This window comes from Opisthorchis viverrini (assembly GCF_000715545.1).
Source record: "Opisthorchis viverrini unplaced genomic scaffold opera_v5_7, whole genome shotgun sequence".
Taxonomy (NCBI): domain Eukaryota; kingdom Metazoa; phylum Platyhelminthes; class Trematoda; order Opisthorchiida; family Opisthorchiidae; genus Opisthorchis; species Opisthorchis viverrini.
Genome location: NW_008751663.1, coordinates 1,972,227 through 1,997,094, shown reverse-complemented (window position 1 = coordinate 1,997,094; position 24,868 = coordinate 1,972,227). Strand labels below are relative to the sequence as shown.

The following is a 24,868-nucleotide window of genomic DNA, read 5'->3' as shown; positions in this document are numbered from 1 at the left end:
TATTTCAAGTCATTTTCTCGGGAAGTCTCCCAAATACATCTTGTTAACTGATAGTGTTTGAGTTGATCGTTGCTTCATGGAATAACCAAATACTGCAAGAAAGCAGGCGCGTTCAAAAGCAAAGTAATCTAAGAAAACACGCTACTATCCGAATGTGGTATCATGAATTGTCTCCTCTACATAAATTTCAACAATGAATAAATTCGTAATATGCCTCAATCGAAATCGCCTTGTAACGTGTCAACACGAATATGGGGTTCGCCACCGGAACAAAGCAGTGCAATGAGAGTGGTCCTGTACATCGTGAAGGTCCATTTGCTTTGACAAGACACAGTCACTGAAATTATACCAGAATTTATCCGTTCAAGATGAGATTACTCTCGACCATATTGCAGTGGATATCAAAATCATTTATTAGGCAAACAAACCCCCGGAAATTGTTGCTGCTTTATCATAATTGCCTTGATTATATAATTTCCGGAAAGCTGAACACAACAGAACTATGGTAAAATGTATTTTATCCACTTAGACTACACCAATCTGATTCGTGTGACCACAGTGCCTTTGGCATTGGTGAGCATTTTATTGGCTCACACGCAATATGAGTTCACATATCCACATGCTGAAATGATACTCCACAGTGGACAGATAAGGACCTCCATTTATCTTTGATAAACAAAGTGGGTGAACAATAAATGACAAAATCCGTCATTTGAATTCTATATCAGTAGCCTAAGGAGACAATTAATGAAATACTTAGAAACAAACTGTTCTATTCGTAGCACCCTACATTGAACTAGGTTACCTCTGAAATGTAGAAATTTCGAGGAGGTTTAACCTATCTATTTCTCCCTTGTTATTCAAATACTATCTACTTTTTAAACGAAAAACTACTTAGCCGCAAAAATTTAATGATTTCTTGATGCCTCTTGTGTGTTTTCTGCGTTGTAGAATAAAATTGCAGAACAAGTATCATATCGGATTTCGTCGGTTAAAAACTAAGCTAGTATACTTACCCCTGTGTATTATAGAACGGTCAGTAATGCTATACCCATTGCGCAATGTGCTTAGTTGTGGACGTATTTCCTGATTGATCGTGCTTGAGTTGATTTGTGCGTTTGTTCTGATCACAATTCAGGCAAAAATGTATTAAAAAAGCGTACTTGATCGTTCAGACTACCTACCGCGACGTTATGTGTTATAGATATACTATATCAGAGAGGCATATTTTTCCTAAAGAGACTTACGGTTAAGGAAAAAAAGTACTTCAATTTCGCAAAATCCTTTATTGTTTCGTTTAAATCCATTTCTTTCATAGCAACACCAAAGCTGGCAATTACCCTAGTGAAAAAGCTGCACCCCACAGTGTGCCATTGTTGACCGTATTGAGTGTATCCATGATTGTCTTCTCTTTGCCATAAGCCATCAGGCGTCTATTTGGTGAGCCAGGGAGTGGAAGCAAAAAGCATGATAGTAAATAAACAAATAATGAGGTAACTAGAAATAGTACGCTAATTTTCTAGCATATACAACTTCCTCATTATCCACCAATTGTAGAATTCGACTTTATTTATATTCCAATGAACCGCTTGAAGAAGAACTGGGTGAAACGGTGGCAGCTTACGAAGCAGAAATAGATTATAATACATACTATAGGCAACCAGTATTCAGGACCATCTGGTGTTTCGCCTCCAAATGTTTATCATCACTTGAGCCTGTAATGACTTCGAATGTTCCGCTGAACTAATTGCCTGATTCGGAAAGAAGAGAAATGTAACAAATTACAGGCCTGTCTGTGCAGGTATGGAAGAAGCTGACAAAACCCGGCCTATAAGCAGCATGAGAAACCAGTGGTTGACAAAGTGTAAGGTCAATCCTTGGTCTGATTGATGTGAACAAGGCGCTGAGCATCGCGTTGAATCAAAGGAAGACAAAAGCTCCACTTATAAATCGAAGCGACAGTTGCAGGGCCGGCGTGGAATATCGTCTTTTCAGCTAACTATTTTCACTTTCTTCAAAAGTAGTGCGTAAAACTGTCTTTTTTAAACAATTTCCGAAATGTCATTATGACCAGTAACGTTGGCTTTCCTCCTACGGCGCATTGGTTTCACACCACACTAAGCATTGGGCAAATTTTCAACATTCGGGCATTTGAAGTTGAAGGATAAGAAATTCATTTCAATAGACACAAAGTAAATTCGACATTTTTAAAGGCTAGCAATGTTTCTGAACGATGCCTTTAACAGCGCCGATGGTCAGACTCCTGCCATTTGTTTCAGTTCAATCTTTTTATGCTTTGCTGTGGTTGCCGTTATGGCGAATATTCTATAAAATAAGTGTGTAATTTGATAACTTTTTCTGTGGTGTTATACTGAAATCCTGTTCTTTTCATTCACCATTCAATGCAAATAGTCTTTGCCTAAAATAAGTAGTTAACAACCGAATGTTCAACGTTTTGCACTTTCCCCAGATGGCCACGAAAGTTAATACTCGAAACACTATAAGGTTTCAGTAGCACTCACTGTAGGATATTTTTAAGAAGGGTTCTTCATGAACAATCAAAGCCTTCTACTTTTTCGTTAGTATAATAAAGAATATTTGACGAAATGAATGGTTTTGAACGCAAAAAATAACTCGCTAAAATATGCAGACTCAGGATAATGTCTGATACGGTCTAGACTAGACTAGCATAGATTAATGCAGTTGTAGGGATCTTCGGCTTCACTTGGGGGAGAAAAGACGGGCTGATAATGGCCACTAGGCATCTGAAACAAATTACATTCTTTTCCGATATATTGAGTTGACTGCACATTTTCATTCTACCAAAATCGTGATATATGAACTTTTCTCACTCACCAGAGGCTGGATTGGATACAAAATGTGTTCTTTTGTGTGCGATTTGATAACTATGGCGAAGTTTCTGGCGTCTGTGTGCTTTACAGGGATTGCGCTTTCTGGCGCTTGCCTTTCCTCGCATATAATAAAGGTAATCGAAAAAACCTTTGCTGGAGTCTCTCCGATAGGATAGGTGTAAAATAAAACTGGCTTACTTGTCGCTCAGCGCGCACTTCAGTATTCAGGTCGCAATTTAAAAATGTACGTGATCCATTTTATGGATAAGCGTGTGGAACTTTATTGTACTTTTTCCCATGTCAAACCGCGCTTGAACAGTATAAAATGGAATTTGACGTTTTTAGGCTACTATTAATATCTTAAGTGCGCGTGCTCATCAGGTTTTCGGATGGGGAAGGTATGATCCCTTTGGCGGACCACACCAATGAACATCAATTATAGAACCTTCCAGTAATTAGGCCAATATTCTAAACTGCTGAGTATACTAGCAAATCTTGTGGGTAAACGAACGTCTATGCTAGTTTGACTTCATAAATCTGCGTCTCCGTGAGATAAACTATCACGTCTTCAGCTTGTTTCCTAACCATAGAAAATGAATGTACGCCACTGTTTCATATTAAGTTCCGTGATATTTCTCGTGTTTAAGAGCCGTCACCATATTTGATATGGTTCTCCATTGGACCTTGCAGTATTCATCCTGATTTGCAATCGCGTTAACAATTTAAAGTGTAGCTGCGTATACTACTCTACCGGTCGCACTCAAGACCAACATATTCCCCATTTCACAAACGGACCAACCTTTGTCGTTTCGATCAAATTTGAGTGTTGGTTGCTTTGATGAAAGTGATATTGCGTGTGCTGTAACTTCCGTCATCAGCATGTGAAAACAATGAGTTCTGCGGCCATGAAAATCTTAGTAAAAGTTGACTTGATGGAGTACGATATCTAACGTGATAGTTAAAGATGAATTATTTTGGCATCACCAGGGCTAAGTGCAGAAAGATCAGCGTTTGTACATAGAATATTTTATTTCATCAGAGAGCATAAAAAGCAGAGTCATTCATCACACGCAAAATTTTGTGCCGGAGGAAAAGACAGTTTCTACAGGAAAGCTTAGAAGCGCTGTATTGCTGTTTGTTTAATATGAGTCATCACCAGTGTGTATCTTCTGATGAAGTTGAACGTGTACTAGTCCGATTGGTCATGAACCGCTGTTCAGAAATGCGACCAACTTTCAGTTAGGCAGAATATAGCCCACGAATCAATGGGTCACCAATTTTACGTGGGGCTGTGTTGAGTGGCTTCGTATCTCTAGGCTAGGAGAAAACATCGTTGTGACATCTCCGTCTTTTATAACTTGCTCGTCTATTAGAATCAACTTGAGGTACTCATCCGCCCGAGATGGCCTACATGAATTTATAACGGTTCCACCTAATGCTACGTTACAACTGGCTAACAAAGGCACTCCTGTGAAGGTTTGCCCGGGCTCGACTCCCTGACCTCTAACGTCCATTAAGGGAAAGAAATTAGTCACTTTCGAGTTTTACTCCCAACAGTAACTCACGAGTTTTTTTCAAAACAGCCATGAACCGCAGGTGTTGTTTGTTCAGGGATATCAGGAGTACACATCTGAAGGCATACTGAAGTCAGGAGACAACACAGTGGATTGCGATAACACCTTTAACAAGGGAATCGAATCAATCCGGTGGGGCCTACGATAGAAGTTCCGTAGTGACAGTATGTACTACTGATGGGGCATGTGAGAAGTATATGGTCTGGTAACCAACTTGGTGGAAGGTCAAATTTACTAAGGAAATTAGAGAACCGCCCTGCTGTGTTCGTTCACTATTGTTTACATTCAATCTACGTCCAGGAAAGTTCAGGAGAAATCTTTCGGATATTCACAATTGAAAAACTCTGTGCAGATGATATGTTTACTTTCAGGCCGAATGGCTTTTAACTTTTTAGTTCATGTTTCCAAATAGACAACTTCACAATGAAATTGTAGCATCGTCGCGTTGGACAGTAGAGTCGGGCGGGTGCTTTGCAGATGTTGATCAGGAACAGCACAAACGTATCTACGCAGTTCGCTGACATCCTCTTGGACTTTTGGAATTGTATGTTATCGAAGTTTGACCTATCATTTAAGTGACCATAACTGAAGCATTTCATTGAGATTACCGGACTTTCGTTATACGTGCCTTATCCAGCATGGCTGGCTGTGCATCACTGAGTATCGGATTCCGTCCACTATGGCTGTTTTAGAAACTTCAGTTTTCTGATCTAATCAACAGATTCAAAGTCCCCTTCCTAAGCGTTGTGCAAAATTCGTCAAACATTCTAATATACCATTAGTTTGAATGTCACACAGCACGAATGACATCAAGGCTGTAGTAGTATTTTTTTTCACAACTGTATTATTTTCGACCAAAAGCCGTGAATGTCTTCAGCATTGATTGTCCACTCTGTTGACGAGGTGATGTCGGATTGGAGGATAATTCCGCAATACGTAATTATGCTGTATGTTGTTCAGACCTCCGGGTAACTGTGCAAGATGCTGGAGTATATAGTGATAAAATTAGGTAGGTTGCCAATGCAAAAGCAGTGATTAATCGGCCTCCGAGTGTATAAACATAGTAGAATCTCCCTCAACGGTTGTCAGACGAGAAGTAGAGCCAGAAAAAACAGTTGCTTCAATTTCTCAAACTTGTCGGAGGCAACTCAACAGGTATCTCACCAGGCCATTAAAGCTGAAGAAGAATGTAGTCGAAGGATTTCGAGACATCCGACTTTTTGAATAGTGATCTACATCTCCAAGTTTTTCCAAGTTTCCTAAGGGGTCTGCAAATAACTGCTGTCCTTCCAGTCACTCTTCTTGCGTTTAAGGGGCTGCAACATCAGTTACACAGCTTCCACTCTGGAAGCCCGATTCAACCTCAGGGAAACTTCCCACACAGTCTTAGGGTTCAGCTAGTTGAGCATAGTGTGAATCAAGATTTTGCGTACAGGACATATATTGATTGAGTACGGTATGGTTGACCACTCTGTCTCGGCTTCTCTCTGCTTTGAACATCAGAAAGAATTTTCGGTCTTTGACTTTTTGTTGGGAATTTTCGGAGCATCAGACAGAAATACTTTGTCTTCGAGTACAAGTCCTTCCAGTGTAAACAACTGGCCAGCGTTTCCATTCCATAGTCTTCGACTTTCAGTTTTCGAAAGTTGGATGTAAATTTCATCCCCATAGAACCTTGATTTGATTGCGCACAATGGTGCACATTTAAACTGGGTGGATTGTTATGTACAGCGCTCAGTAGTCGCACAACGGAATTGAATTTTCGAAAGTTATGACGTGTCCCCGATGGATTAAAGCAATCGGGCAAATGAGCTGAGAGCACCAATCCAAACTTTTAAGCCCCATTTAGGCGTCCCGGGGTCTCAGCGATGCTGGAAAATTATCTCACAAGACTTTTCAGCCAGCAGCATGGTTGTCTCAGTGAACAATGAAATTTGGTGAGCTGCAAAAATGTAGACTTGGATTAGGACGGTTTTTAATGTGAGCACATACGCAGGAAAATGCAACCTTTTGGCGTAGAAGGTTTTACTCCATTTGTAAAGGCTTTGCAGCTGAGAACATTGTGTGGATAATGGGCACCGTTATGTACTGTAAAGAAGCGTACCTTCTCCGCAGTTAGAGCTGACTTGACGTGTTCCTTGATCTTGGTGAGCTGTTCTCATAGCACAGATGATTCGGACAAGCTGTGATTGACAACTTCTTGGAAATGCCGTAATGGTGGCCGAAGCAAAGGCTTCTCGATGTTGCATCTGCTTGGCAGTCTTTCTGCCGTTAGACGAGTAGTTATCTTCATAGAATTGCACTAAGACATGGTTCATTTTACAATCAGCAGAGTGTACAAACTTTGTTACGCGATCCTCGTTGGCATCGCCTTGTCTAACGGTGATTTAATCCAAGATTGCCTATGTTTACTTTGTAGATGCAGTCGGCTTTGCGCCTGCCATCTTGAAAATCCAACTCAATTGCGGCAACACTGTGTGGCTTTTTGTCGATGCGGCCTTGCTGTATTAAAGATGAGCTGAAGCGACGAAGCTTAAAAAGGCATTTAGCACAATAAGGCGTAAAGATGTGCGGTATACGACGGAAGTTGGAACATCAGGCTTGTATGCCAGAAGACGAAGAAGCTGAAACAGATTAACATCAAACAGAATGTATTATTCGAACGGACTGATATCTTATCCGCCAGAAGAGTTGATAATAGACGACGCTTCAAAGGGGCGATGATTCAGACGGGGCTACGTATTGTTGTAATTATCCTAACAACTCTGATCTTAGTGGAACATGTTAATTGATCTCGAGCTCTCTTGCAAGCTTTATTGGCACACTTGAAACCCAAATGATATTAAATGGGCCTGGACTTTTTTAGAGGCTGCCTTCTGGTATCCAACGGGTTCATGCAAATTAGCGAGTTCCAAAACAACATGGGCTTGTCACAATGTGGTAGGGATCCTATTTTAGTCTACCTCAAATTTATAATCATATTACGTAATTCAATTAGCTGGCGTCAAACGTACAAATTTAACTGCCTTTGAATACCCAGTCCAAGGCGTTGAATGGAGCTGCAACAGAATTTTGCTTACTGTTCAGAAAGAAGACTTAGTATGACCAATAGAGTAAACGGTGTTTACTTTCAAAATGAATTATGCAGTTTGTGCGACTGTCTGTGTGCAACTGTACGTTTGGAGAAATGGAAGTAGTATGGTTGCATCATACAAAAGCCGAAGACCAAAGTAGTCAAGAAATGATGGCCTGTTCTCCTGTCGTTCCGTTGAATGCAACACCAATATCCGGCATCTGTTCACTTTTTTTTAGCCAGCGCAGCAGGTTACTGATGGGTGGGCTAATGAGTTCCGCTTTCAGAAACGTCACTGAATTACCAGTCTGTTCAAGAGTTTGGTTCATCCCTAACCCAGCTACTTAACAAGGAGACTTAACAGACGCCGACTTACCGTGGTATATGTCCGATCTGCCGGAAATTACCGATGTTTGCTGCTTTATGCCTGAATATTTCGGGCTTTGCAAACTAGTATGTTTGTTCCAGTAACCGACTGGTGACTGCTTCACAGCAGACAGGAAGCGTGGAACCGCGCAAATCACGAATACTATCACCAAAACGCTTAACAATATTGACATTCTGGATAGTCGTGGTATGTCTGTTTGATTTTCGGCATTCAGTATTTGACTATAGTTGGTCATGCCTAGTTCATGCTCCACAGCTGTATGGTTGTCCCTGTGGTCTGAAATTTCTATGGATGAACCACATGCCGGTGTGAGCTATGAAGTTCGTTAGGAGATAGTTGGTGAATAAACAGTCTGATGAGCAATTCAAACTAACCGGTTGCTCATATTGAATACGGGGTCCGGCTAGTGTTTGCGCAAAATCTCTCCGACATTAAAATGTCACCCACAAGACACCTGGATAATACTGAATGTGGAATAGAACATTATGTTCCACCGCACCTGCCCCCGATATACATTCCTTGTTGAATAGCATTAGATGTTGTTCAAGGCATTCCCCCCCCCTAGGATTTTTTGGCCTTCCTGTTTGATTGGTTTCTGCTAATTCTTGAAAAAGTGATTTAATAGAAATAATACACTACTCATAAGGTTGCCGACAGCCCACGACGGGATTCGTTCTTCCTAGGTCTCACTAGTTAGGCGCAATTCCGGAGTTCCCGTTTACTTTCTGTTCTAGTTCACACCAGGTTGAACGAAATTAGCGAAACACACTCCTTTGCACACTTATTTGATTTTGAACAGAGACTCATCTTGAGTCTAGCTGAATTTCTTTTTCGTGACGGTTTTGAGCACGTTCACTTGCTAAAAAGTCAGAAGACGAGAGACTCAGCTGGGTTCAATGTGAGTGTCCCACACAACCAAATCGGTTTCCAAATGAGTGCATTTCGCTAATGATGATGATGATGATGTTGGTTGGTCCGTCATCGTTTTGTCTGTTCTGAGAATGTCATCTACTGCCCGGCATGGGTTTTACTGGAAGATTTCGGTTAGGCGAGTCTTCTGCGTTCAACATGAACAAACTAAACGGAATAGTTCTTTCCTTCTGTTCTCATAAGCATCTTGAGCTGGATTGTTTGGGGACCAAATCGATGACTGTAAAAAATTGTAAAATAATTGTGACTACCTAGGTGTAGAAATGTACGGTATGTATTCCTTTGATCCACTGAGTGATACCAAGCGTAAGAAAATGAGACATGGTAGAAAAGCGAAGGGACGGTTCATCAGTACCCAGACCGTGTTGTTGATCAACACTCTTAAATCTAGGCTGACTAGAAAAGATATGCGGATTATCACTAAGTTGCCTGAATGTTCACACAGAACAAGCAATAACACACAGGGATTCTCTCATCCGCTAGTGCTGACAACGGTTAGCAATTAAGACAACCAAAATAGAGTAGTATTATTAGTATAATTAGTATTATTTTAGAAAGGAAAGACAGCTAACCGTCTGTAAGATAAACTGAATGATTAGAAGACTGTATGCATTTTGTGGCTATTGAATTTGGGATGCTGCTTCGAAGTGAGCGCGCAATGATATGAGTCCAAGTGCAAATTAAAACCCTAGAAGAGGTATAAACCAGTGCATTTGTCATGTATTTTTCTTGCTTGACACACGGCCAACCCTAAATACGTTCTCTTGACTTGGTAAAAGTTCATAGTGTGATGCAGAAGCACCCGTTTTTAGTGCCCTTACATAAGATGCTTCGTCGTCATAGCATAAACGGTAGTTCAGGTGAGCGTTTCATTCTCTTTGGCAACGTGCAATGGATACCCTACTTCTCGGGAAGCAAGCGACCATATCTACCTGTACTTCTCTACTGATGTCCAAATGACTGCCATAGACCGATAAGGTGCATTCGTTAACTTTATTTTCATACTATTTCACCCCGTGGAGCTTTCTTCACTTATCACTACTTTTTCGCAGCAGTTTAAGCAAGCATAAACATTAGTGGAGGCCTCTTAAAAAATTTTGTACAGTCTCAGTATACTTCTAATTCAGCGGTCGCGCGTTCAGCTGAATCTACACAGTCCACGAGGCACAACATATTTTGCACATGTTAACAATAACTGCTCCGTTCCAAACCATTTAACCAAGCCATTAGGCTTTTGTACTCAACGTAATGATTACCATCAGATAAAAGCGCGACGTAACCATGCGGAAGCCCAACTCCGTAATCAGTTGGAAATACTAATTACTAGTATGGTTCACGGCCACGGGGGACTCCGATATATTCCGCATCTATAAAACCTCTGCCTCAGCAGAGTTCTTGTTATTCATGTTTTCCGTTTGTGAGTAAATGAATTCCTGGCGCTGCGTCAAGAATAACTACCGGAAAACGTTTATATATACGTGTCACACTAGAAAAAAGATTTACACGTTGTATTTTTGGCAGAACAAACCAGCCTGTTTATCTGTGTGAATGATTACAGTTCATGCAAATGCGTTCTTTGTTAAACAACTGGGAAGCAGGTATCGAAGTAGGTTTCACTATGTTAGCTCGGTCTCAGTGACAACGACTCACGTACAGGGCAAGACGGCAACGAAACATTCACCGTTATGAAACGATCTTCATTATTTTCGAAATTTGAAAGCTCATTGCAAAACCCGCGGTTTGATACGCCGGCCAAACAAAAATACTAGTCATGTAGAATCCAGCCGTTCAGATCCCTTGAGTGATTCCTATTACATGGTTGCTGCCAGGGGGTGGGCGAAATAGCACATGCTTCCTGATGAAAAGTCACTTCTAAGAAACAGTTGTGGTTACTGTGCTTGTACAATAATCTCGCTGCTGGACTCCGAGGGTCCTCTGTGAGACCTTCGGTGCCAGTCGCTTATTTAGTGAGTTGGACACAATTGACCGTACTGCTGCACTTCCCATAGAAGTACCATATGACACCTGTTGATACGAATTGCTGTGACCTTGCCGAGTACCAGACTTTCTGTTTTGCAAAAGGTTTTCCCATAGTGGCCTGTTATGAGACATGCCACACGCACTTTAAATCACAGCATGGTTAATTTAGTCTTCCTTTCCTAATTAGGCCCAAGCCATATTTAGATGTAAGGTTTTTCTGTCGAAGCCGTGTGCTGAAATTTTTAACTGGTGCGTCCCCCAGTCAAACCGTGTTTTAAGAGGTACTTTAGAGCAGGACAGTGTGAATAAACCCCATAAATATTGGTGATCTTTACAGCCATCGAGACAGCTGTGGATGGTATGCTCGCTGTGTGTATAGAAGACTCACCCGAGATGGATAACTCCTCGAGTTTGCAAGTCTGCGTCCATTCACTTCAGACTTAATTTTCCTTGTCAGATTTAACATGCGGCAAAACGTTCCGATGTACTGTTCTTCCGGAAAATTCAACCTTGGGCAAGCAAAAGCCCATCACTCGAAGAGGTTTTCTCCAGCCAGGAGTTTTATTACAAGCATTCAGTAATTAGCCAAATGCTTGATCACAAACGTGTCAAAATCCTGTCATCCCATACTCATCATGTTAGCATCAAAGTGCTAAAGTACGCATTTTCAAAATCTTACGAACTAGGCAAAACGGAGGCGAAGAATCACTTTCCCAATTAGTTTTTTTTGAATTGGCTGCTTTGTGTTAATCCGTGATTGCAACGATTGAGATCAAACGCCAAGAACGGGAAAATTCGTTGTAGTGTAAATCCACCTAATTTTGGAAGTTCTTGTCATACGGCAGCAAGAACTGAGTCGACAAAAATTTTTCAAAATAAACACACATACCTTCACCTAAATAAGTCGTTCGTATTACAACGTTATTGTCATTGTGAAACTTGTGTTCTTTGGACATAAAGTCAGCGTACTAACATTAAACACCAAGGAAGAAAACCGCTAGTGCAGATCTACACTCCAACATAAGATTGGAACTTCAGAAGCGTGTTTTCTGCTTTTGCTGCACGATCTTATCAGCGTTTTGGTTGTTTTCGCCAAACAGCACAAGTAGTTCGGGCATACGTATTTAGTTGATGGAAAACAAACATATCTCCACGAAAACTAGTTGCCTAGTAAATGCATATGGTAGTCTTGTGTTCTATGGGCGTCTTGCACCGTCCAGAAAAACCTGTCATGCAAAAATAAAGAATTACCTACATCCAGGTTCAGAAATACTGATGGAGTGATTTACTTTGAAAAGGAAAGTATTTTGAGTTCTTTTGGCCCTAAAGCTTTCTCGCCCCTTCTGAAGGCTCAATACTCGCGAACTTGGTACCGTTGTCCAAAGGCTAAAACTCATATTTACTTTGTGGATTACTGAAGATTTTGCACTTCAACTGCATAAGAAACACAGACCACTCGTACGCGAAGATACTATTCACACTGTCCGAGTGTGTCATTCCGGCACATAAGCAAATCTGAAAATGAATGACAGCTAGCATTGCATGCCTATGAGTTTCACGATATCCTACGTGTACGTGCGCGTGCGTGCAGGGCAGAGAATATCCAACCCGATACTCCACAAATAACACAGTAAGTTCTCAAGCATGCATCTGATTATTGATCAATAGATAAATGAATACTGATTAGCTAGTCTTTTCATTGTGGTATTGCCAGACCGATTCTCAGACCTCCTGTGTCCAGTTCAGAAGAAGTGTATTCCATCTAATAATTTCAACCTTTAGACAACAAAATGACTGTCCTCCCCTGACAGCACATCGTTTGTTTTAAAGAGCACATATGACCGATCTTGTCCACGTTGTGAACATTTATGCGTCGCAGACTAGCGCAAGGAAGCTTACATGTCGAATGAATATCTATCGCCACGCAATCTGGTAACCTAAATGAGACCTGATAATATCGATTACAGCACCTCTATAAATTTGGTTCTCGAACTAGCTTCAAATTCGCTAGACACGATCATTTCATGATGGTCGTCACGTGGGAATCTGTCAATGAAACAACCGGTCAGGTTGTTGAGCACGTAATAAACTGTTGAGTACAAACTGATGAAAGTGAGCAAGTATGTATATGCTGCGCAATTTTGCCATATTGCTGCAAACCGATTAATGCACGGTTAATGCAGAATACTGGATTAAATTTGAATGGGCAGTTTAAATGGAATTTAAACCGCTTATTCTACATACCGCTTTGCTTTCAAAGGAAAATAAGCAAATAATTGCGCCATGCAAATTATGTTATCTTTTCAAACATGCTGTATATTCTATGGTGCGAATTGCTAGATCCAAGCGAGGACTGCGCCTACCGGATGAACCTCAAGAACGACGAAACCGGTAGTGGGCCTTCGAAGAATTTTCAACTACACGAATGTGGTAAAATATATCACATGAGTGTTACGTATTTCCGCAATATGCCTCCAATTTTTTCCGGTTACTCATCTTTGAAACAATATGCCGAGAAGTAAAAATCACCATGTGGACAGAGAATATCCAACCCGATACTCCACAAATAACACAGTAAGTTCTCAAGCATGCATCTGATTATTGATCAATAGATAAATGAATACTGATTAGCTAGTCTTTTCATTGTGGTATTGCCAGACCGATTCTCAGACCTCCTGTGTCCAGTTCAGAAGAAGTGTATTCCATCTAATAATTTCAACCTTTAGACAACAAAATGACTGTCCTCCCCTGACAGCACATCGTTTGTTTTAAAGAGCACATATGACCGATCTTGTCCACGTTGTGAACATTTATGCGTCGCAGACTAGCGCAAGGAAGCTTACATGTCGAATGAATATCTATCGCCACGCAATCTGGTAACCTAAATGAGACCTGATAATATCGATTACAGCACCTCTATAAATTTGGTTCTCGAACTAGCTTCAAATTCGCTAGACACGATCATTTCATGATGGTCGTCACGTGGGAATCTGTCAATGAAACAACCGGTCAGGTTGTTGAGCACGTAATAAACTGTTGAGTACAAACTGATGAAATTGAGCAAGTATGTATATGCTGCGCAATTTTGCCATATTGCTGCAAACCGATTAATGCACGGTTAATGCAGAATACTGGATTAAATTTGAATGGGCAGTTTAAATGGAATTTAAACCGCTTATTCTACATACCGCTTTGCTTTCAAAGGAAAATAAGCAAATAATTGCGCCATGCAAATTATGTTATCTTTTCAAACATGCTGTATATTCTATGGTGCGAATTGCTAGATCCAACAGTGATTCTGAGGTTGTACAGCCAAATAAGGACCAAACATTTGACAAACAGATTTTGGGTCTATGACGATAGAAATGTTTATCCCAAATCACTTTGGTCCCCATGGGAAGATGTGAAGTGTTGAGTCTAACTTGGTCTTATGATAATTCCCCCATTCACTTGCTATGTACTTTTGATCTCCAGTTGTTTTGCATGAATACTGATTAGCTAGTCTTTTCATTGTGGTATTGCCAGACCGATTCTCAGACCTCCTGTGTCCAGTTCAGAAGAAGTGTATTCCATCTAATAATTTCAACCTTTAGACAACAAAATGACTGTCCTCCCCTGACAGCACATCGTTTGTTTTAAATTGAATACTGATTAGCTAGCCTTTTCATTGTGGTATTGCCAGACTGATTCTCAGACCTCCTGTATCCAGTTCAGAAGCAGTGTATTCCATCTAATAATCTCAACCTTTAGACAACAAAATGACTGTCCTCCCCTGACAGCACATCGTTTGTTTTAAAGAGCACATATGACCGATCTTGTCCACGTTGTGAACATTTATGCGTCGCAGACTAGCGCAAGGAAGCTTACATGTCGAATGAATATCTATCGCCACGCAATCTGGTAACCTAAATGAGACCTGATAATATCGATTACAGCACCTCTATAAATTTGGTTCTCGAACTAGCTTCAAATTCGCTAGACACGATCATTTCATGATGGTCGTCACGTGGGAATCTGTCAATGAAACAACCGGTCAGGTTGTTGAGCACGTAATAAACTGTTGAGTACAAACTGATGAAAGTGAGCAAGTATGTATATGCTGCGCAATTTTGCCATATTGCTGCAAACCAATTAATGCACGGTTAATGCAGAATACTGGATTAAATTTGAATGGGCAGTTTAAATGGAATTTAAACCGCTTATTCTACATACCGCTTTGCTTTCAAAGGAAAATAAGCAAATAATTGCGCCATGCAAATTATGTTATCTTTTCAAACATGCTGTATATTCTATGGTGCGAATTGCTAGATCCAACAGTGATTCTGAGGTTGTACAGCCAAATAAGGACCAAACATTTGACAAACAGATTTTGGGTCTATGACGATAGAAATGTTTATCCCAAATCACTTTGGTCCCCATGGGAAGATGTGAAGTGTTGAGTCTAACTTGGTCTTATGATAATTCCCCCATTCACTTGCTATGTACTTTTGATCTCCAGTTGTTTTGCTTATTCGAATCCGCCACTCGCCTTGCTGAAAAGGCCTTCATTTCCGACAAATGCGTTGACATGTGTGTCCGTGTGTGAATGTGCGATGCTCACCTATTTACCCATGCGCATTCATGTCCCGTTTGCCGAGCCTGCCTTGATTTGTTTTCTCATGGGTTCCGTGTGATCGCACGTCCAATGGGAATCACGAGACCGTCGTCGGAAGGAGCGTCCGCAACCCACGCTACTGAGCGGTCATTCCGCTCGCCGTTGTTTGGTTTGCGGACGTTGACGCTGCACTGTGCCGGCCAGTGACAGACCTGTGAACTTGTTGACGCTACGAACGTGAACAATTGAGGTTTGTTGTACACCTTTGCTTACCCTTGCGTAAAATAGCACCGTAGAATTACGAATCGAATTCTTCCTTTCGATATTCGGGATTGTCGAACCTACGCGTCACTCAAAGTTCCGTATCGGGAACCTTAACATGCAGTCTAGACCATCTACTGACTGATCAAATTCACGTATGTCCACTGCTTATTGAATAAATCAGCATGCCGATTAGCTGATGACGTTACCAACGTGGCAGCAGGCGTCTGGTCTGGTTTTCATACCTAGCCGTGATGATTCATTCAAGCAGTTATTACTCATAACCGTTTGTTATTTACCGGTTTCATCTTACTGAGCAAGTTTATTTTCATGGAAAATATCTCCACCAAGTCGGTCCTTAAACCCTTACATAATGAATCAAAGAAGCAACGATTGTATACCCTTTGGAAGCTATATTTGATATTACTGCTCCACGGTATCTTGAGCTTCCAAAGAAGTTTTTCATACATGTTGACCAAAGTTCATTGCTTAAAAAATTAAGTGTCCTAAATTAGCTTCATTTATTGGAATCGTTCATGGTTATCAACCAAGCAAATTACGGTCTGGTACATAACTCAAGACTGAAAATGCATTCGCACCGGCAATTCAGCTGTGGAGCGGAAATTGTTGTACCTGCTAAGTGGTAAATGGTTAAACTTTTTTCATGATTAACAAGGTGAGATAATGACTGCATTCTTATGGTAATCAATTGCCATATCACTGATGATTCCTAAAAAATTAACAGATTACTTACTAATAGAAAATGTTCAAATCAGTAGTCTGGATTTTTCTGCTTTGTTGGTGACAGGCATTTCGTGGAGTCAAGTACTATAAAAGTTCGGTATGTTGACGGTTGATTAGTAATGCATTGTTTGGCTTTTGTTCTTCTTAATTTCTTTTTGGTTGTTTTCACCGGTATGATGGTTAGAAACAGATAGAACATTAAGGTTCTAATCAAACTGTATTTTTGACAAAGTAGGTTTCCTAGGATAGTTATCTGCAGTCCGAGCTATGAGACCAAATTTACAACACTACTTGTTAGAAGGGAACTGATGGGATATTTTATTCTCGTTGCCCAGACAGTGCCAATCAAACTTTGCTAAATAACATAATGGCTGCTTCTAAAAGACCAATTATTTGTTTGAACCATCAACTCTTCTAGGGAGGGGTACGTAGGTCTTCTGTGTCGGTGGTATAGGTTTGAGGCCTAATTAATTGTGTTCTACAATGTCCCCGTTAGCTGCGAGACTATTGTTATCCGCTGCTGGTTCATGTTCCACCTGTCAAAAACTAAGCTTCTGTGTGCCATTTTTGAGTAATTAACAGAAAAAAAATGGAATCTAGGTCTTTCGAAGTTTTCTACACTTAAGTAGCAGATGCAAACTAATGCGTGACAGTGTACGGGATATGAGTGAATCTTTATTAGCCATATGTGTTCGACTCTATGACTTATTCGAAACTCAATGTATAAAGGAAACTTTTCACTGAGATTCTGCCTTGCCAACTGATACTCCGGCCTTTCACAATTACATAGTGTGTAGGGTATTGTATAGCGCATCTGTGAGAATAACCGAAGGTAGCCCATTAACACAAATTGTACACTCGCGACAAGAGAAGAGATTTTGGCAAAATAAACATTCATCGTGAGTGGAAGACCAGTGACTTCAAGGAACTTCGATAATGGCGGTTAAGTGCAACATAGAGGAAGAAATTTGTAGTGGAAGTGATGAGACACAACAATTGGCTGAAATGTCTGTACAGGTTAACATAAACTATACAATCAATGCAGTCACGTGGCACAACGAGTGTAATAATGTGGACGTATGCGAAAGCCTGAGGAATCTGGCCCAGAATGAATGAGAAAATGACAACAACAAGGAGAATGGTTAACTTCAGATTTGCTTGTTGAGTACGATCTAACCTTGAACCATAGAATGCTGCGTTTGGTATGCTCGACGAATGTTTTCTCAAGTGATTCGAACCAACCGGGCATAATCTGGGAACTTGTAAACTTTCCACGCGCTCCGCTCTGTACCCTTTGGAACGTTCTCTGTCCGCATAATCTGGAGACAGTTGGGTTACAATCTCACTTTGATGTTCTATAATGGACGACAGAAATTCCTCCCGTTTCATCATATCGTCACCGTTATCGATGTGTACAGAATGCATCCGTTGTTTTCGATAGTTTGACCATATAAGGATGAGCAGCCGCAGGTTGACCACACAAAGCAGGGCGAGTGGAATACATTGAATGCATATAAATCGAACCCACGTGATGATGTAATAGTACATTGAGTGACCAAACCACGTCATTCCCATTTTCAGGTAACGTTTGGACGTGTTGTTTCCGGTCACAAATTCACCTCGTTCAATTTTGAGTGCGAAGAACATGGGCAAGTGGAACAAAATGACAAAACATATTGTGCAAATGATCTGACATCTGGCCGCTCGACGCGAAAAGTGCAATTTTCCTAGATGAGGCCATCGCATAATCACGTAGCGCTCTATGCATATGAGCACGGTTATCCACGAAGACATAGCTTCAAATATGTTACCCAAGCCAAATCCCACGTAGGTGTGGTAGTAGCTGAGGAATGTGCGCAAATCCTTGGTGAAGGGTAGGACGCAAATCGGTATTCGACGATCACACCTAGGAAAGAAATAACAAAAGTAATGAAGAAATGAAAAGTATATACTGAATGTTTTCTATAGAATATATCATATGTTTTATTGGTCGATTCATTCAGTTCGAATGAGTTAGGTAATATCATGTGCGTCTGCTCCCAGAGAACTACAGGGGCACTGCATATCTTTAGCCGTGCCGAAGACTGAACTCCGGACAGCTGACCTTTGAGACGATCGTCTTGCCACTACCTCACACCAAATAGTAGCCAGAGAATCACCAACTTATTTAGACAAAGCGGAGTTCCCGTATTCACCTCAAGCCAAGTTGAGCAACCATCGAAACGTCGTTGACGTGTAATGAGTAAAGGGGTCAGGGTCAAGGGGAACAAGCAACCTGGGAGATACCCAAAGTCTGACAAACGGGAATGACCGTCCAAGCTACTCATGTCAATCCGAATTCATTTTACATCACACCAAAAAAGACATAAACCGCTCAGCAGTTACACATAGAAGCACCATGGCACGTCGCTAACTTGGTGCGTAATGATGATATTACCCAAGTCAGTGAAGAAAGGTTACCAGCCGAACTGAATGGCTCAGAAAACAGAAAACCGGCAGTTTTCGTCAGTGTTTTGGGCTCAATAACTACTGGTTGTAACATTTCTATTAAATACAATCTAAATACACCTACAGTTCAGAGCGTCTTAAAGCCTGGAATACTTGCATGCATAGGTCTTTACGTAATAGCGCATCATGGCGCATCGTTGCAAAAATCAAGGTGTAATTTTCCAATTTTTGTGCATTAACTGTGTGGCACGGCGCCGTGGGTACACACCGTTTATTGCTGTATGTTTCACACTGATTACTTAATTTACTGCTCTTACCAGGTATTACTATAAGTCAAATATATTTATGCATCTATGTAAAGGCCAGGTAGTAGATATTGTGTGGATTAATATTTCTGCATTGTCAACTGTCCAGTAATTTGAACCATACTTGTTGTTACGTAGTTAATGTGAACACTTGATACTATGACTACACAATGTTTATCCAATCGACTAGCCCTTTATCGGTACATATTTGCTGCCGTTAGTAAAAAGTCAATTTGGTCAACTTGTGCTAAGTACAGGGGCTGTTGGCATGATACCTTGTGGGAAAGCGCAAAATCAACTCAACGAGGAAGTTAGCTGTTGACAGTATTCAGATACGGTCACACTGAAATATGTCATATTAGGCAGAAATGCCATTGAATAGCTTTCCTGGTCGAGCACGTTCAGGGCCGCAAGTGGCAATAACAAGTGTTCGGAGGGGTTAACGTTTTTAAGAAGGCTGTCTATAGATAATGATGACTCAAGGGACAGCTGGAAAAAGCTTGCGAAAATAAGCTGCCCATTCGAACGAGGTAAGTGTCTTGATCATACGCTGTGTTTTGTCCTAAATACCAACAGACAGTGTGACAAGCGCTTGGTAAGCAAACCGTGGTTTTCTACCAAGCTACGCTGGAATGATGAGTTCTTAATCGATTCAGAACTTCTTCCAACCGACGGATAGCAATGAACCAGATTTACGGTCCATCAGATCAAGATTGTCACTTATTTGAGCTGCTTACAATTATACCCAATGTACTATTTTTGCTGTGTTAGCACAAGAAAAAATGCTGTGTTTCCACAGTAGTTTACTGCTTGTTACTGTCACAAGTCATTTCACAGGCACACATTTCAAGCAACAGCATGAGTAGTATATTACGTCTACACAATATATTGCGATATATCGAATGTCATACGAAATAAAACATGAGCAGAACCAGTTAAGAACAATCAATTTCTTAGAAACATCATGAGCAAGAAAGTAATCTGCTTTCCAACTGAGTGTCTCATCAAAACAAGATTGATGAGCTAATGAGTAGTTAAGCTATTAACATCCTTATAACGGGGTACTGAATTCCAAACCAACTGGTCTGCGGGTAATAGGCATTCAAAAGGCCCTAGATGTTGCAGCATTCATTTATCTGATTAGCCATCTTCTGTCTGCCTAGAAACAATGCCCCTGGGCCGTGTAGCTGGCCAGATTGTTATCCGTATTCCAGCAATACAGTAAATCATTATCGACCAAAAATTCACTTTATGTTCTTGGATTTATTCGCTACATGAGAATGAATGTTAGCTTCACAACCCTATGTATTGTTTTGTTTACTTAAAAGCGTGTTATTACTGCGACAACCAACGCGCTACATAAATGAAAATGGTCTTGAAATTGAGCTAAAGTGGCTAAAAGATGTCGGTCACTTTGACCACACTTCGACACACAATTCTCAGTAGTTTTACTGCTGGTTGGAAAAGACCCCTTTATTTTCTAATCGACAAGCCAAAATATTTGCCACAGTAACTCTCTTCTCCTTTTTGATTGTATTTCTGTGTGTTTCGTAAAATCATGCACTCGTTCATGATGGGTTTATACGAAACTACTTACTACAAGCTTTACGGAAGTGACAGATCAAACTAGTTTGTTAGTTTCATAAGTGTAACTAGAGAGGATAATACAACCTTATTAAGACTAGCAATTTTATTCATATCGGTTACTGGGAGTATTCTTGCCGGCGCATCCTCGTTACTCCGTTCCATTCGCCGACAACCGACTTACACCTTCATACCATTTATGATTGGACACAAATGACAGGTATGCAAGGGCTATCAAATCTAGGCCAGAATTTCGAATTTCATCAGCAAAAACCCGTTGTATATCAGAACAAAGTCGATGGATAAAATCGGAGCGAGAAAGCATTCAGCAGAATAATTGTATTGTCAATTTGATGATTATGGCTGATGACAACGATGGCAAACCAATGTACACTTTACTACTTCCAGTACGGTGGGGATAGTAGTTCCGGCCACTTACCGAACGTTGTAGGCGACAACAGTAGAATGTGCTACTTTCTCTACTATCTGCCGTTGACAAAATTCCGGCAAGCAATTGCGCGACCCCGGGACAGATACAAATAGAGCTTACTTGTTCTCCGTAGGGAGCTAATCCGCATCACATTTACTTTGGAATCGCATCATGCTATGAATTGTGGATAAGTCAGTTAGGCAAAAGTTTCTCCTTCAAGGACCCAAAAAATTGTACACGCATAACTAACGTTGAACTAACAAGGTGGGTAACTTATAACATACAGTATATCCTTGACAAGTAAAAATTTACTTTTGAAATGTTTAGCTTCTTTACGACACTTGCCAAACTATATATCTTCACATCCCACCACGCCACGCAAATCGTTTGCCGTGAATCTACGAATACTGGTTGAAAATCCATTGAACGTTCCCGAGTTATTAGTTAAATTTACGGTTCTGCTGATGAGGAAGCGACCTGAGACCAAGTGCATATTTGCACTCAAATACCAGGATCTCAATCACACCAGCACCTTCTTCCTTCGTCAGACGTTTTTCGACAGAATATGCTTTTTAACCTGCACGTCTGTAGAGCCACAAGAAACGGTTTTAGCCTGTTTTTTGCAAGGATCCGTAAATAGGACTAATCGACTGGAAGGTATGCATGAAACTGAGAGAAAAGGAGAATCTGATAATTTCTAGCCAATTCCCCTAGTGTAGATTATTTTTTGCTGTGGGCAAATAACTACGGCTCCAATAAATAGGCATGCTCACTTGAGATTCCGAACATAAAATGTCCCGTGACATCCACCACTGACACACCATGAACTGATACATCCCACTAATAGGCGGGATCCGTAGACCTGACAGAGTCCTCTTTTGTATTAGGACGCCATATCGCCAAATCTGCAGTTTCCCTAGACTATCACCTTCCTGGTAACACTACATAATCAGATATCGTGAACAGGTGAAAGACTAATCGCCTAAGATTAGGAGAGTCTAGTGCTTAACGATTATTATTATTGATGGCTCATGATACTATTCCTTAAATTACTTGCAAATTGAAATGCTATGTTACCAGTTTAATTTCCTGCCTAACACTCAAATCATGAGGGCAGTGAACGGCACGATTTACAAACAAGAAATAATATTAATTACTTCTGAACTAAGTTGAGTGGGCTCACTAACCCTGAGTTTAGCTTTCCGAGGATATGTCAATGTATTTAAATTTCTCTTATCGCACGATACAAAATGACGGACTTATTGCGGGTTTTCCGACAAGTTCTTTAATAAAACCAAAAATGTTTAAAAGACCAGTTGCTTCATCCAGACTACGAATCCATTCGACTTTACTGACGAGAAAAACCGACCGCTTTCCTTTTCTATTTTCTCCTCTTTTCTTTTTTCCACCGTTCTTTTTCCCACCTTTTCTCCCTTGTTATTTTTGTACAATTTTTACTTGTATACAACAAACCAACTCTTTACTGGAATAATGATAATTTTTTTATTTTCCATGTGTAGAACTCCTTAAAATTCTCTCGTCTGCTGCAAGAAAAAGAAACACCCGTAACGTCAGGCCTAGAAAGGTTCAAATATCAACGCATTTCAGCTGTCATTATTACCATCAAATAAATTACTGCATCTTTTGCTCCCCACAAAAGATTTTGTTCATCCATCTCCGCCAAATGACCATATCGAAGTTCCCCTTCAGCTGTTTAACTACCTAGCTGTGAAAGGCATCTTTTTCATCGCTGTGTGAAGAACAAAATGGCATTTCGATACGTTAGAACGACTACATCCCGATACCGGTCACAAAACAAGACTGGCATGGCGCCCTAGGAAAAGAAGCAACGACACACTTTTGCAGGAATTCAGTTAAGACACAGATGCTCTAGGGCACCTTGATAAGCCAGTTGTTTTATCTTGGACTTTTCCACAAAAGATCACCAAATATGTGTGGAGCAGATTAGACCAACTTAGCACCTAACCACCAAAACTGACTTGGCCAGGAGCAACATTGCTATTTATCACCGTCAAAATTTTTTTCGCTTTTAAATCCCCTGTTCGCTGTGCTGTCGATCAACTAACCAAGTATCTGAAGCGTGAACGAACAACATTGAACCAAGTGAACCAGTAATTTTAACGGGATTCCACATCAGGTCGATCTGATGCAAGGACAACTAATCAATCGTGTAAGGAATTTCGTAGCTGTGTCGAATCACATCAAGTTTTCCGATGATTGCCCATTTTTGAGGACAGTGGGAGTTGCAGCACACGTTTGTCCTAACGGGTAGTTGGGGATTAGATGTGGGGGGGGGATAGATGGGATGCCTGAAATACAAGGTGTGACCAAGCCTCTTTGGTCAGATTTGGACGCCTTCAGCGAACCCGCTTCTTATAAGCAAACGTGCTTTACCGAATATTTATATTAAATTGTCACCATAAGCATTGGTCACCGAGAATAAGGGTATCAAATGCTATTTGTTTGTTAGCTTGTATCTGTCCCCATTGTGTATCAGAATACTCAAAAATGTAAACTACTGGGAACCGGGCAAATTTGCGAAATTCCCCACAATTTCAGTGATCTGGAGGCTAGAGTGGAATATCGGTTTGCTGAGTTGTTCCATGAAGCAGCTTAACATAGAACAGGTGCGCTGATCTCTATTTTTTTGTGCGAACAAGGCAGAATGTCAGTTTCGACAGGGGATACCTACTCAGTTGAACGTTATCTGCAAGCAGTTGCATCCAAGAAAAAATAAACCACTTAAAGTTCATGAACTGTGAACTCGTCTTTCAAGTTGTCTCCGTGATAGCCCACCGGCGCGGAAACTCTCACAATGCCCACAAAACAACATCTCAGTTTCGAGTTCGTATCAGTGAATCGTAATACAAATGGAATCGAGATTTCCCGTAATTAGCCCGTTTTCGACTGCAAACCTTGAGAATAACGTTCAGTGGGGGAAGACATCAACTACCAACTATATCTTCTACTTGCTTAGGTAGATCTGGTGGAAATGGATGCACTACAACGCCTTGTTCCGGTGACACCTGAGATGTATGTTGAAATCATTCTATGATTGACGGGAGTTTGAAATTCTCTCGAGATATTCCGCTACAAAATTGCTTTATGTTTCACTCGTTAAAACTTCCAGACCCTCAGAGTGGAGAATCGTATTCCAGCATCAACTTGGGACATCTCTCTTGCAAACTAATTTCGGGTGGAATGATGTAGCGACCGATCAGATCCATTTGACAGTCTCAGCTGGATTCCTTAATTATGGGGTGATCAAACCAAAGTAGCCAAATATTTACGTAGGCCAACCGGCCTCCATGAATTATCTTTTGAAGATTGAGATGGGTGTCCGGAAGTTTGCAACAATTTTTAATTTGTGCTCTCCAAATCCACTTCCAAGTAACGAGGGCGTACGTAGATGGAAAATGAGTGATCACAACGGATTTTGTTCGCAAAGTCGGTGTGCTGCGGTGTGACTTATTATTAACTAAGACGGGCCTGCTAACATTTGCCTCACCTAAGGCGTCCGTGATTAACGAAGGTTGACCGGAGAATCTGAATGTCACGTCAACCGAAATTCGTCAATTTTGGAAGTTCAGGCTACACTACCTAAAGTCAAGTTTGCCTCGACGATGAACAAGTCGTAGTTGTTTTATACTCGTTCAGTAATAAACGACGCGATTGAGGGATTGC

At 40.8% G+C, this 24,868-nt stretch overlaps 1 protein-coding gene across 1 annotated transcript in view; it reads right to left on the bottom strand.

Moving 5' to 3' along the window:
• T265_00716 (hypothetical protein) overlaps positions 1–24,868 on the bottom strand; it is a gene marked incomplete at both ends in the record, with an annotated part of 218,612 nt that overhangs the window by 91,167 nt on the left and 102,577 nt on the right. Inside the window, 2 exons of the mRNA XM_009164565.1 lie at positions 6,839–6,944; positions 17,574–18,302. Coding sequence (XP_009162829.1) covers positions 6,839–6,944; positions 17,574–18,302 — 835 coding nt within the window. The remainder of the gene's footprint in view (positions 1–6,838; positions 6,945–17,573; positions 18,303–24,868) is intronic.